This window comes from Anoplopoma fimbria, chromosome 6 (assembly GCF_027596085.1).
Source record: "Anoplopoma fimbria isolate UVic2021 breed Golden Eagle Sablefish chromosome 6, Afim_UVic_2022, whole genome shotgun sequence".
Taxonomy (NCBI): Eukaryota; Metazoa; Chordata; class Actinopteri; order Perciformes; family Anoplopomatidae; genus Anoplopoma; species Anoplopoma fimbria.
This window is the reverse complement of record NC_072454.1, coordinates 13370221-13385413: the sequence shown is the minus strand read 5'-3', so window position 1 is coordinate 13385413 and position 15193 is coordinate 13370221. Positions and strand designations below refer to the sequence as shown.

General features: G+C 41.7%; 1 protein-coding gene across 1 annotated transcript; it reads left to right on the top strand.

The window, feature by feature from the left end:
• Positions 1-217: 217 nt before the first annotated feature.
• On the top strand, positions 218-14451 carry zfand4 (zinc finger, AN1-type domain 4). The gene is made up of 10 exons (XM_054600224.1): positions 218-455; positions 2287-2598; positions 3719-3794; positions 4532-4599; positions 4764-4950; positions 5336-5504; positions 6031-7269; positions 8276-8330; positions 11326-11443; positions 13384-14451. The coding sequence occupies exons 2-10, from the start codon at positions 2415-2417 to the stop codon at positions 13517-13519; spliced, it is 2232 nt and encodes a 743-aa protein (XP_054456199.1). The 5' UTR covers positions 218-455; positions 2287-2414; the 3' UTR covers positions 13520-14451.
• The last annotated feature ends 742 nt before the right edge of the window (positions 14452-15193 follow it).

Here is a 15193-nt window from a genome sequence, read left to right as displayed (position 1 = left end):
GTTGTACTAATGGTGTAACCAAACATTTGATGATTTTTTTTCAAGCCTGTGATAAATACCGATAATAAACAAATATTTATTTTCGGACAATTTGGTTACAAACTTCTGAGGATGTGAAAGTGTCCGCCTATGATTCCCCCTTTAAACAACGTGACAACGTGTTGTCCCGCCCACTGCACCCTCCGCGTCGCCTATTGGCTGCTCTGTCTGTCAATCAAATGAGATCACAACTGTGTCGTTGATCGGCTCCTGACAGGTACGGTGATGTCGCCAGCCAGCGGACGACGGCTACCGACAGCGGTGGACAGGCCACCTTGTTCCGTGTCTAGTATTTAGGGTTAAGGGATGAAGTGCTGCTTCGGTCGGAAGGCAACAGCTAACGTCACACCGGACTGCGGAGGACCGAAGCCTACCGATGTAGCCTAGCACCCTGCTAGCTAGCCACGGAGAGAAAGGTAGCCATTGTTTAAGTTGTTGGCTAACATGGCAACGGAAGCTAACATTAGCAGCGTCGGATAGACGGGTGTTATTGAAGAAGACACCGGTAAGCAGGTTTGAGTAATAAAATACCGACTCTAACCAGGATTGCTAAAACTGTGGGAGTTATAAATCCCACTTGTGTGACCTTTTCTGTGCTAACGTTAGCCGCTGGTAACGTGTTTAGCCGAGGTCCAGCTCCATTCATCTCCGTTGCTAGGCAGCTAACGTTCGTCGCTAACGGTGACCTAGTTTATCTCGATTCGGCTGACCTGGCGTGTGACGTCACTGCGGTGGTGCGTTCGATCACCGTTGGTTAACGGCCTCGCCTGTAACATGACAGCTTAAGCGTGTTTGGTCCAGACAACGGCCTGCTGACGACCCTGACGTCTCTGAGTGGAAACACCCCAGGCCTTGTGTGCTCACAACCAGAGAGACAGTGTATCTTCAGTGCTATTCACCTGTCTGTGTGTCAGTGTGGTGACTTGAGCTCCTGTCAGGCACCAGTAAAGTGGAAATACCTCAGTTTAAAGGGTCTGTGTGTAATATGTGCTCCAGCTTGTGGTCAATTGTAACTACAAAACACAAAGGGACAAGATCATATATTGCCTTCATCTATCATTCTGGGTTCCAAGGAGAAAACATTTAAACATAAATATGTCTGTCGTTTGTGCTTGTAATTGACTGTAGAAGGACATAAGATAAAATAAGATAATCCTTTATTAGTCTTAGAAATGTACAGGATTACAGCAGCATAGGTTATAGTGCAAACAAGACACATAGTAAAAGAAAAACAAGATAAAAACAGTAAAGAATCCACAATAACTGATATATTATACATACAGACTGGTAGGGGAAACTATTATAACTATAATTGCACAGTGTATTTGTATTGCACAGGTTTTTAGTGTCATGTGTGGACATGCACACATAAACCAAGTTGTTGTGGATTGTATGACAAAACGTTTCAGATGTAGTGCTCCGCTTTGCTCCTCTTTTTAGACATCAAATGAAAGCATGATTGGACTAACCTGCCTCTCACACAGTGAACATTTTGTTGATGTTGATGTTGAGTCAAGTGACACAAGAGGTGATCTGTCAGAGGCTGCGGTCAGACACAGGACACTTCGTACCACTGATGGGCTTATGTAACACACCTGATCCCCTTGAATTTTGGCCAGGGACTTAAATGATGCACTACATTTTTTATGAGAAGTTTGCACACGTCTGCTGCCACTGATGCATGCCCCTTGTTCTAAAATAAGTGCACAGTTTCAATCACATTGACAGTTTTTTTTATAACATGCATGAGCACGTTTTTGTCTTTTACAACTGATCTATCCGGTTTGTGTTACCAACAAAACTACCTCATCAGATGCATTTCTCAATTGTTATGTTATTCATTATGTGAATATCCCTCACAGTCGTGCAGCGTTTCCCATATATACATTTGTGTGATTCACCCAAATAGATTTCCATCCACCCAAAAAATAGTTATGTCTGCACATAAAATGCAGTTGATACATAGATTGATTGATTGAAAAAGTCTGACAAAAGGGTGCATTTATTCATGCCATCAAAAATAACTTGGCTATCAGAGGTTAGGATTTGAATGCTATGTGAATACTAAGCTGATTTGCAAATTACCAATTTCAGAGCTCAGACTTTCATAAATACATTCTCGACCTGTGGGAATCACATACAGTATGTTTAAGACACTTGATTGGGGGAGCAGGGAATGTTTAAACTAATGAAACTTTTCAAAAAGTTATGATAATTACACCTTTTTGTTTTTGTTTCTACTCACAGCTGTGGTTGTCCTGCATGATGTGTGAAGGTCGTGAGGCTAGAGAGCAGTGCCTGTCCCTCTCTCCTTCATCTTGGGCCAGCCCTCCCGTTTAACCATATACCCGAAGTCTCTCGCCCAATCTGCCAAGATGACCGACAGGAAGGAGCCACCCTTCTTTAATGATGACAGCGTGGGAGCGTTTCACTATAAGCTCCCTTTCTATGACACTATGGAGCTCTTCATAGAGACACTGACAGGGACCTGTTTTGAGCTGCGTGTGTTGCCCTATGAGGCTGTCATTTCAGTCAAGGCAAAGATCCAGAGACTGGAAGGTACAAAGCACACAAATGTGTTGTTTACATGTTTGATTCTGCTGTTAGGGAATAGTGTCCATACTTTATAAGTCAGGATATTGCACTGAGTGAGACAGCAATCTGTATCAATTATTTGATTGACTTGGGATGTGAGGAGTCATTTGTTTGATTATTTTATATTCTGTCTCCTTAGGTGTGTTGCTCTTTGTATAACTGCTCTGGGGAGTCAGTTTTGCACAACTGTATAAGTTTTATATTGTTTGTGCTTTCGACTTCATCAGTAGGCGTGCAGGATCAGTGCTGCTTATGCTTAATGTAACTGATAAGTAAACTGATGAGAAGAAAACTCTTGGTTACACTTCAAGTTCATCTGAATTAAGTATCCGTTAGTTCTCATTTATTCTTTTTGATCTTGGCTGTCCTCTGAAGTTGCTTTTTTTTTGTAGATCAAGATGACCTTTTATCTACATTCATTGCTGCTGTTTTCAGTTTTGGCAAGAAAGGTCTCTCTGTGCTCTGTGTGTGAGGAGGTGTGTCATCCAAGCAAAGTGTGTTTGTTATGGAGAAAACCGCTCTGCAATGAAAAGAGCACCGCTCCCTCACAAACACTGGCTCACCTCCAGCGCCAGGTCAGCAAGTTCACTATGTGGGCACAGAGAGCTTCCTGACTATGAATACACTCCATCTCATTTCAAGTAGTGGCTCTATAAAGCCTGTGTGTTCTTTAGCCTCTCATCCCTCAACTGGAGTCTTGTTATTTTGGGCTAATTTACAATAATATTAGATACGATGTAGACCTATAGTCGTCTAGACAACCTCATGTATTTCACAGTTTTATATGCAAGATAACCTGTCTTTATGGTGAGGTAACACTGCAGCACAAGTAAAAGGAAAAAAAGTGCACTATTTTAATTATCAATGCTTCTGTTCTGTCATTTGCCATTTTTCAGCTGTTACATAGTTCTGTCTTTAGGGGGCAGCCATGAATCATCTTTAGTGTGGTATGGATGCTTCTGTTGGCAGCATTCCTATCTTGCCTTCCTGTCATATTTATGAACTTAATCTATGAAATATGAACAGGTCCTTGTCAACTTTGCTTGTTTTATGTCTCCTATTCTCTCTCCGACTGTCTGTAAAGGTATCCCTGTTGCCCAGCAACACCTTATCTGGAACAATCTGGAGCTGGACGATGAACACTGTCTACATGACTATGGGTAAATCTATTCCTGCCAACCCTTTCTGTCCTTCAGAGCACTGACACAGAGGCAAAATCACGGACAACACGCTTGTTAGACAAATTACTAGCAATATGTTTGAATTCAGCCTGCGTACATTTAGAGTCATTTACGTGTGCACCTTTTAAAAAGCCTTTCAGCTGTGGCGGTGACTCAGTCTTAATTCAGTTCAACATATTGTAAATGAGCCAGAGTTATAGAAGCGTATGAGCAAACTGACACACTGTTCATATTTTAGAGAGCTTACCCCTCCAATCTTGTCAGTTTATGAGATTCAGACCTCACCCTCCAGTGCTCTACTGGCTACAAATGGTGGAATTGTTATGGGTGCTTGTCACTTAATTTTCCACATGAACAGCCTCTGGTGAGATCTTGCTGGGCTTGCCTATCACGCTGCAGTATGCTTTTTAAGTTGTAGAATCAGAAAGGTAAAGTAGGCAATGTGACATCTGCTCATCATAAACAAATGTTCCAGTGGAATTGCCAGTCATGCACTTAAGTTCATCTGGAAATCATCCTGACTCTTTGAGTTCTGTAAACTTTATATTGGATCATCTCCCCTCTGCTTCAGAAATAAAGCATTTAACCCTAAATGGAAATTTTGCAACCTAATGTTATTTCCTTCTCTCCCATTACATTTACATACACTGGGGAATGCATTACAATACTCTTTAAGTATTCTCATTTATTTATCATCAGTCTGTTTATGTTTGCAGTATTGCAGAGGGCTGCACTTTGAAGCTGGTCTTGGCTATGAGAGGAGGCCCAATTAACACCAGGAGAGGTAAGGAAAAGACTAAAGAACTGTACATTTGCATGACCGCTGGACATGAGTAGTTTTGCATTTTATCAAAAGTTAGTTTTTCAAAGTAAATTCCCTAACACATAATGAAATTAAATGCGCGGTTTTCCTGTTTTAACCACAGATCCCTCTCTTTTTCTTTTTAGTAACCATGGATGATCCTATCAAAGAGGTTTCTGACCTGCTGGAGAGCACAAAGGAGGAGGGTTGGGAGAAAAGCCTGTCCAACAAGCAGGTTACGTTCGTGGTCTATCGAGAAAATGACCAGCTAAACTTCTTCCGAGTGGTCGACAGGGGAGATGGCACCTTGACCCCTCTGTCTGAATCCATGAGGTTAGGATATTGTCAAAATGTCCTTGTTTTAAAGCACAGTTATATCATTATATTATCTGTCCAAATAAAACTATGCACATAAAAGGAATTGGTTCAGGGATTGGCTCGTGTTGGTAATTGTTTAACATACAGTAACATCAGAAAAACAAAGAGGCTTAGGCATTAGGTTCTGAGTATTAAGAATGGTTAAAAAAAGAAGCGCAAATGAGGAGCAAATTAGTATAATTATCCAATTATACAGCGAGTGTGGAGTTGAGTACTTAACATTGATTAATCAGTGGTAGTTGTGGCAGCTGGGTTCAGTGAGCAGGGGCCACTGAAGAGACTGTGGACAGCTTTGTAGGTCACTAATAGGAAGTGTGTTTTTGCCTCTCATATTTTCCAGTGGTGGCTCGGTGTACAACGTGTGCGCAGAGGAGGAGGAGGAGGAGGAGGAGGAGGAGGAGGATGCAGAGTGTTCTGCAGCTACACAGCAAAGCCTTGAGAACTCCATCACCCTGAACAAAATGAAGCTACTCAAAGCCAAGATGGAGGACATGAACCTAAACAAGAAGGTTGGAAGCGACTGGGATTACAGAAACATATTAATTGTACTGCCTATCAGAGAGTGCAGAAGTGGCCTCTACACATTCATTTAACACCATTTTAAACGTAGGCATCTTGTGGAAAAACAGGAATTGTCGCCTTTCTTCCAGCAGTTTTTTTACATGGTTGTATTCTTTATCAATAAAATAGGGAAACCAAATTATGTTTAACATTTACACCACATAGAACCGTGCTTGTCATAATCATGTACTAAAAATGGTAGCCTGCAACCATTTTGCATAATGCAGATATACTGCGCCACACACTAATTTACATCTGTTTCTAAGATGATAGAGCCTTTCAATACATTAACCTGTACTGGCTCTTTAAATATTTTTTTAATGCTTTATTATTAAATACATAGAAGAGGCTTATACTAAGTGATAAAATAACCACTTTGCTTTTATAATTTTATGGAATGGAAAAATACAGAAAATGTACAGAACATTCCAAGAGTGTGCGGTGGTTTAATCTGTCTTTGTCTGTGTCCTCCAGCCGAAGAAGTCAGCAAAGGTAAAACCACGCCCCCCTGTCAACCCACATCCCTGCGCTGTGCCTACCAGCACACGACACCACCATCGCCTCTTTCGTTCTCTCTCCCATATAAACCAGCCTTGGCAGTCAAATGTACAACTACCTCCAATCGCGGACCACGAATCCATAGACCCCTTCCTGCCCTCTGCTGCTGCATCCTCTGCCCACTTTTCTGTCCATAGACGACCCCCTCCATCTTTCTCATCGCCATCTTGTTATATGCTTCAGGAGGAGGAGCCATGGGAGACATGCCCACCATTTGCAAAGATCCGGCCCCCTCCCAAAGTGTCCCGGTTGGACATTGGCAGCACCAGGTTGATGAGGGACTGTGTGTACCCTCAGCTCCCTCCACTGTGTATCAGAGGTCCACCTGAGGCAACCTTTGACCCAGCTGAGCCCGCAGGGGAGGCAGTAGGGCTGAGTTTGTTAGAGGAAGCTCCTGGGCTGATGTTGCCAGCTCAACCTGGAGCTTTGTTTGGGGAACTGTTGGACCATCTGAATCTAGATGTGTCCACCGAGCCAGAGGGAGGTCGTGGGTCACTCGAGGTTGGGGCTCAGCACCAGTTGCCGCTCTCCCCATCCCCACTCGGTACCTGGACACTTGGGACAAGTGATACTCTCACCAGCAGAGGTGATGGGACACTGCTCGGCACACCTTTTCATATCGACCCGCCCTCGCCATTGCCCGTCTCCCCGTCACCATCAACTTCTACCAGACCGCTGCCTCAGGCTTTTGATTCCATGATCTCCTGTTTACAGCCCAACCTACAAGCCCAATCTGCAGCACAAGTGAAGCCAGGTAGCACATCCCCTCACCCCTCCACCACCTTGTCAACTCATCAGCTAAACATTCGTGGTGTTAAAGTGGAGTCACCTGGCAAGAGGCCAGAGCTCATCACCAAGAGGGAAGCAAGAGGCATCACTAAGATGGCCAACCAAGCCTGGAAGGAGCCGGTTGGGACCCTGAACAACTCTGAACTCTTGGCATCTCTCTCCAAAAGGGCTCCAGCCAGCAGCAGCAGCAGCAGCAGGGATGGCCTTGGAGAGAGTCTGGGACTCACATTTGCATTGCCCCCTGCCACGGCCTCAGGACCGGGCAGCCTTGGCTCCAGGCTGCCATCCATCCCATCTAACAGGCTCCTTCAGGATGACCTGATAAGACAAATGTCACCGTTGCACCGAGCAGCAGCCTCCTACATGGTGAGTGCAGTCAGGTGTCAGTGCTTGTTGCCCAGATTGGATCTGTGGAGAAGCTTTTAATCACCAATTCATAATTTATTTATTTTTTATTATTTATGCTTTAATTGTCACGGCAATGTCTTGATATGACATTCACTGAATTGCCTCAATCAGGTTCATCACAGTGATTCAGATTGCTTTGTTATTTATTTTATTTCACCAAATAGTTAAAAAAAAATTCATACTGTCAAGTATTTGACATGTCACGCTGTGACAAATGTTTCCAAGATTCAACTGATCAACCATTCAGAGAAGATCATTTTTGGTCATGACATCATGATATGAGTTTTGCCACCAGATAGGATGATAATAGTATCTTCTAGCCCTAGAGTGAAACACACAATATGATGATAAAAAAGAGAACACCCAAACATTCCTTCTCAGTTTAATTAGTTTATTAAACTGCTGTAGTTGGACTTCATCAGACATTAACCCATAAGTGACACGGTGAGGTATACTGTACGTAAGGTTCAGTAAATACAATGTGAAATGGATTCCAGCGGAATTTAATATTTTTCAAAATGTGTCGTATTGCAGCATGACACATCATTCACTTCCTTCTTAATAAGTAAGTAAGTAAGCATTTCAGTCATGCGTGATGGAAAACAGCTGAACTATAAGAATCCACCTTGAAATGAACTACCCTTCTCCACCAGTTCTCTCAAAACCCAATCATTTTATCATTATTCCTAATATCTATATATTTTTTTATCTTTTGGAACTAATAGTTATCCTGCTGCATAAACTTGGAACGTGTGTGTGTGTCTGTGTGTGTGTGTGTGTGTGTGTCTGTGTGTGTGTGTCTGTGTGTGTGTGTGTGTGTGTGTGTGTGTGTGTGTGTGTGTGTGTGTGTGTGTGTGTGTGTGTGTGTGTGTGTGTGTGTGTGTGTGTGTGTGTCAGGAAAAAGCACTGCAACTGTTTTATTGATTTGCTCTAAGAATATTTCATGTTGCTGTTATTTTCTCAGGCCACCAACCCTCTGGCATCAGCCGGGGGAGTCATGACATCATTCGGGAGAATAGGTAAGGAAGACGCACAAATATCCTGTGGTTGTGTTAGACATTCTCGTAGGCTATCGTTTTGATGGACTGAGTTCTAAAAATTCTGTCAGTCGGTTATTACCCTTTTATTTCAAATTAATAATGAGTCCGCATCTCTCATTCAATATATTGTCAATATCTTCTCACGGGTCTGCTAGCTGTCATTTCTGTGTGTGCAATTAAAAAATATCAGCTTGAGTGTTCATACACAAATGTAAAACAAACAAAATGATCTGACCAAGCCACTACAGGGCTTTACCGAGTATCATCTTTAACATCCAAAGCTTCCATTGAATGAAGCTTTGGATGTCTGTTAATACAGGTGTCCGTTTGATGACATTTATCCTTTTCCAATCCATTTTGAGTTTTGGACTGATAAATGAGATGGCACCAACCATGACTTCCTCATTTTTTTATGTCAACAAACACAAAGCAGATGAATTATTATTTTTTCTGTACTTGCCTCGAATTGACGACTTCTCAGGCAGTTTTAATACCAGACTCTCTGAACGTGGGATTTCCAGATCCTGCATGCACTGGCTTCACTGGGAGGAAAAAATTCTGCACGGCAACACGGTCCAAAGCCTTCAGATTTTTGTGTCATTGTTAAAAAAAAATGCAGTCAATAACAGAAATGATTCAGTTAATGCAACCTCCGCAAACACCCTTTTTTTATATAAAGTCCTAGCATATAAAGAAAGTGTTGCATTGTGGTGTTTGGGATTGCACATTTGAGTTGTGGATTTTACAGCCATCTGTTGTACCAGAGTGCACTGTAGCCAAACGGTTCTGAACTGGGATGCAGTTCTTGAGAGGTGCAGTGGCATATAGAGGATGCTGCTATGTGAAAGCCTTCAATGCATGTGTGTGAGCGCTACAACAAAGCACTGCAAAGGTTTTAAATATTCATTATTTCTTCAACTGCAGAAGCAGCACAAACAAAATAAGGCACCAGGCCTACACACAAGCACACTCACTTATTTATGTCGACCACTAATATGCTTAGACTATTCCCAGAGAAAAAATAAATAATAATTATAAATAATAAATATACGTCAATGGTATTACTATTTTCTTCTGATACTTGGGACTTGTGAAAGATATAGATAATATCTAGAGAAATTATTTGGATATTTGAATGAGCTTTCTAAATAAATTCCATCGATCAGAGATGCTGAGAAAGCTCTCTGGTGTTCACACCTCCATGAGTCATTCAAAAAAGATTAATATAGTCCTCAAAAGATACATTTTAGAGGCACTCTTGTCAGTAATTATGGCTTTATTTATTCTGGGTAAACTCTATATTTTCAGTGGGTTTCTTGTCTGGATTCTGAAGAGGCCATTCAAGGACAGTCAGACTTAAGTTAACTCTGTTATTCTTATGACTATGTTGTTATGGTTGTTCTGAAAAGTGAGTCATCTCTCCACTGTGATAATAGATCAGCTCTATCAGACTATTTTTCCCCGAGAGTCTATATTTGACATCATTCATGATTTCCTGGATCAGGACATTCCACTTTAGTCTTATAAAAAGTCCTCACAGTGATGATGCATGATGCTTCACTGCAGGGATAAATAGACCAGTTGTAAGCAGCGGATGCAAAAAGTAGTTTTTGAGACCTAGGATAAGCAAAAGAAAAGAAATGCTCAGTCTGGTCATAACAATCTGAATGCACACAGTATGTTGGCATTTCAGTATTTTTGCTTTGTTGCGTCACTTTTGACAAACATTTCATTGTGCTACATTAAAACAAGCTGAGATTATTTGAGTTACATCATGTTCCTACAGCGCTGCTCTGTACTTCAGATCAGATCCTCAGTATAAAATGAGTCGGGTTAGGATTGGGAGCAAAAAAAAACTTGATTGGGACAACCCTTAATTCAATTTGATAAAATTCAGGTTCGGTCTACATAACAAGATCATGTGGAAAATGTGCTTGGGTCTGAATATATTTGTTTGTCTGTATGGCAGCAGATTAAAATGCATAAAACAAATCAAAATCCAATCCCACGCCCAGCTGCTTGACAGTGGGCTTCATGTACCTTCATTCCAGAGCTGTCAGTTTTATCTGCGTGTTCCTGTATCCCCACGGCTCACAAACCCTGCCACGCCGCATGCTTCCACAGACACGATTATCACAGGCACACGCTGACATGAACCAGGGTTCCTTGACTTAGAATATTAACTATTTGTTTACTGACGTATTTTCCAAAATTTGGACTTGGTAATGGTTCAAATGGCAAAGCCTGAAAATGTCCTGAAACTACTGTTTACATCTAGTTTAATGGACTACAGATATTTTAAAATGCACACTTTGTCATAAACAACGCTTGAAATGTATTTTCAGAACTAACAAAGAAATCCCAGATAAAAAGAAATGACTGTGAGAACACTGTTTTTGAGGTATTCGTTTATTCCTGTGGGTATCCAGTAACATAAAGCAGACATAATGCATGATATATGAAAACACTCTCCTTGTGCTCATTGAAATTATAATAAAGAAACTTGGACAAAACAAAGTAAAACAGTAACCGGTTTTTAAAAAATGTGCAGTGAGACTTAAAAGCGCATTGCATTTCTGGCCACACTCCAGTGTTTGATTTCACGGCAGGTGTTTTGCCCTTTTGACCGCTGCTAAAGCAAAACGGCTGCTCTGGTAAAAAGCACTGAAAAGAGAGAAGTGCAATTTTTCTCTCTCCGGTGATTCTTTGTTGATCTAACCTTTTATGGCTTTGTGATTACTGTGATGGATCTAGCTTAAATATATTTGACGTTTATGAAAATGTAAAGAAAGCACATATTAAAGCAAAAGTTGTTTCTAAAATCTCTGTCGTGTGCTGACGTCAGCACTTGAAATTATATCATTTATAGAAGAGAGCCAAGCTACATGATTGGGCTGTGTGTAGATTAATACAAACTTCTTTACTGCGCGGCTACTGAAAAGTATAAAATAAAAAATGTTTCTTCTATTCTCAGGCACTCCAACATACCACCTACCTCCAGTCAAGGCTCCCACAGGCAGCAAGAAGAAGAGCTCAAAGCATTGCTTCCTCTGTGGCAAGAAGACTGGCCTGGCCACCAGCTACGAGTGCAGGTACAAGTGCCTCCAGCAATTTCACCCATTCTGCTGCCTGACTCTAAATCGAATATCCCCCTATTCTTCATTCTTGTCCACAATGCAGCAGTTTTAGAGGAAAGTGATCTTTTACCATTTCACCATTTTGTCTCTCTCTTCGCCACCCCCTCCAGTGAAATTACATTACATTACATTACAGTCATTTATTTTATCCAAAGCGACTTACAGGAAGTGTATTCAACATAGGTATTCAAGAGAACTACTAGTCACCAGAAGTCATAAGTGCATCTCCTTTCTTAAACAAGCATCTTAAAGCATAAGCCAGAGCAAAAGTATAGTGCAGAGGCGAGTTACACGAAAACAATAATTGCAACAGACTAATCCGAATATAGTAAGTGCTACAAACTACTACGAATAGGATAAGTGCAGTAAACAAATACAAATTCAATAAGTGCAGCGAACTGATACAAATACAGTAAGTGCAACAACTAATACGAGTGCAATAAGTGCTCGAGGAAGGCTCAGGGTAGTACTTCTTGAAGAGGTGAGTTTTCAGCCTGCGCCTAAAGATGGGCAGCGACTCTGCTGTCCTGACGTCCATTCCACCACTGAGGGGCCAGGACAGAAAAAAGCTGTGACCGGGTGGATCGGCCGCAGGGACCTCTGAGCGACGGGGAAACCAATCGCCCGAGGCAGCAGAGCGAAGTGGTCGGGCAGGGGTGTAGGGCAAGGCCTGGAGATAGGAAGGAGCTGTCCTTTCACTGCCCTGTAATTTAGCACCAGAGTCTTAAACTGGATGCGAGCTCTTACAGGGAGCCAGTGTAGAGAACAGTTGTGTGAGAGAACTTCTGGGGCGATTGAACACCAGAAGCTTTCTGGACAAGCTCCAGGGTCTGATGGCCGAAAGTAGTGAGTTGCAGTCTGACCAGAGCCTGGATGAGCACCTGCGCCGTCTCCTCAGTGAGGAAGGGGCGAATCCTCCTGATGTTGTAGAGGAGGAATCTGCACAATGCAATTTTGCTGATTAGGGTCACACCCAGATTCCTCACAGTCAGATCATTGGTGATGGACAGGTCTCGGTGCGGGCAACCCTTCCCCGGGAGGAAGAGTAGCTCGGTTTTGTCCAGGTTGAGCTTCAGGTGGTGTGTCGCCATCCACTTCGAGATGTCAGCCAAGCACGCAGCAATGCGTGCCTCCACTTGGGTGTCACCGGGAGGAAATGACATGTTGTGTAGAGCGAGAAGAGAAGGGGGCCCAGAACTGAGCCTTGTGGAACCCCCGTAGACAGCGTGCGTGGTTCTGACACGGCCCCCTCCATGTCACCTGGTAGGATCGGCCTGTCAGGTAGGATGCAAGCAGGGAGAGTGCAGAGCCTGAGACGTGGAGAGGAGGATCTGGTGGTTCACCGTGTCTCTCCAGGAGAATCAGGACAGAGGAGAGGGAGTTCTCTTGCCACCCTCCAGTGAAATGTATCTCTGTTCACCGCTTGTTCTGCCACAAGTTATTAGCATTATCAAAGTTTCTCCTCACGACATAAATCCAGATCGCTTCCCTCCCCCGGGGCTCGTCCGAGGCGTACACCCTGAATCTGACGCAACAGTGCGTAACGTAGCGCTCCCTACTGTGTTCAAAAGACTAACTGATGCTTCTGTGATTAAATGAGTAATGCAATTTACTCAATATTAGTGCTTGTAAATGAAATGCATTACAAATAGTATATAATAGAAACCGTGTTGCTCTTTTTACAAATGGACTGACACAACTACAGAGATGAAAGCAAAGGAGGCTTTTATTCAAAGAAAGCTGTGCTATTAGTGAGTAATGTGACTCTCCATTTATACTGGGCAGAAAAGCCTGATGACTGCGAGGTCCTCTTAAGCAAACATAATGTAAATATATAAGTACTGTTTTAGATCTTTGCATATGTACCAAAATATCTGTTTATTTACATCTTTCAGGTGTGGTCACAACTTCTGTGGCACCCACCGCTACGCAGAGACTCACAGCTGCACTTACGACTACAAGGGTGCCGGACGGAGATTTCTGCAAGAGACCAACCCTCTCGTCAGTGCTCCTAAGCTGCCTAAGATCTAGATCATTCAACCCGTGCAGAGAGACGGAACTTATTCACCACTGTGTGCTTTTTTTTTTTTTTTTTTTTTTTTTTTTTTTTTTAAATCAGCCAAGTTTGCTTAAAATTTAGATAAAATATTCTGTAAAGCCAAGTGTGAACAAACAAGAGTAGACTGAAATGGCAAAGAACTGATTATCACTTCTTGACAATGTGAAGATGTTTATCCTTTTTATCTGTTACCAAGCTCTTTTTCCATTCCATAAAAACAAAACTACAAAAATGCTTGTATGTAGGTAGTTTTCTGCTAAATATAACTGCTGCACGTTCAGACATATCTTTTTTTTAGTTTGTCAGCCTTTTTAAAAAAAAAAAAAAAAAAAAAGATAGGACCGCTGATGACTTTTCATTCGACAAGTCTTTGAAAGATGCACTTTAGAACTATCATATTTATACATTTGACTTTCCTTATTGTGTCGGGAAAGAATACTTACATTTCTGTGTTTTGTCTTATAAAGTGTTTTATGTTGTCGTCACTCAGATTTTTATATTCTTCACCTCTAAATGTCTTGCTTACATGGGCACATACATACAGACATCACTAATGAAATCTTTCTCGATAAAGAACAGTACACCCGCTCATTGATGAAATACTTAATATTTATTAATGAACAGTACTTATTTAAAATTAAGGTTGGTTTTTAAGATACTAAGTATGCAATGTGTGTAAGTGTGAATGTCAGTTGTAATCTGGTTGCTCTGTAATTCTATCAAGTAAACTGTATTAGGATGGGGGGGGGGGGGGGGTTATGATATTTATGATGTGTCTACAGGTAAGATGCTTGCCATAAAAAATATTTTGTAAGTCTTTTTTATTGCTCAGCTGTTGCAAAAACTTAAAAATGCTGTTATAGTGTCTACAGGAGTTTGATCTAATAAAGTTTCTTTCCATATATACTGTACATCCCTGACTGGTGCGTGTGTGTGTTTACATCCAACACCTCTCTAATTATATTTTCAATTGACTGATTTTTGTTTTTACAAATTGTCCTGCTGTTATTTCCTGGTATCTTTTTTTGTTCCTTGTACTCAGGTCTTGCTGTTTCGTTTCCTCATTATTTGCACATTGAATGTTTGATCTTTCCTGCTGCTCGCCCCTTAATAGTTTTCCTCATATTAATGTGAAGTAGGTGAGAAACAGTGCTTGTTATCACTGACTAATTTTTGTAACATTAAGAACCATGTTTTCCTGATGCAGACCCAAGGCTAGTTCCTTAGCAACAAGCTGAAATAATGTTTGCACCTGTTGAACGCTGCACTCTTCAATTTCTAGCCAAAGTTGGGACAATTATAGCTGAGGACAACAACTTCCTTCATTAGCGCTGTCACCATCTCAAGATAAACTAAACTATCTGCTCATTTCTGTTCCTCAGCAGGTTGTGCGTTGTAAGAACCACAATAAGTTATCACCCTAAAAAAAAAAACAGATTGTTTATGGGACTGTCCACGGATAGATTGATCCCCCCTGGGTCTTCTGCCACATTTTCACAGTTCACATTTTCAAATGCAACGCCTTCGTGTTAATTTTGTCAGCCGGAGCACTTCAAAGCTATCGTTTGTTTATACGGACACATGCGAAGTACAAACTAATGGGAGTGGAGTGCAGATAATGTATCAGTAAATATGAGAACACATTG

Bases quoted from the DNA above. Each gene is read 5' to 3' on its own strand.
- zfand4 (XM_054600224.1), top strand. From the start codon at position 2,415: ATGACCGACAGGAAGGAGCCACCCTTCTTTAATGATGACAGCGTGGGA. The intron at 3,795-4,531 runs GTAAATCTATTC...TTATGTTTGCAG, and splicing joins CACTGTCTACATGACTATGG to TATTGCAGAGGGCTGCACTT. The intron at 4,600-4,763 runs GTAAGGAAAAGA...TTTTCTTTTTAG, and splicing joins CCCAATTAACACCAGGAGAG to TAACCATGGATGATCCTATC.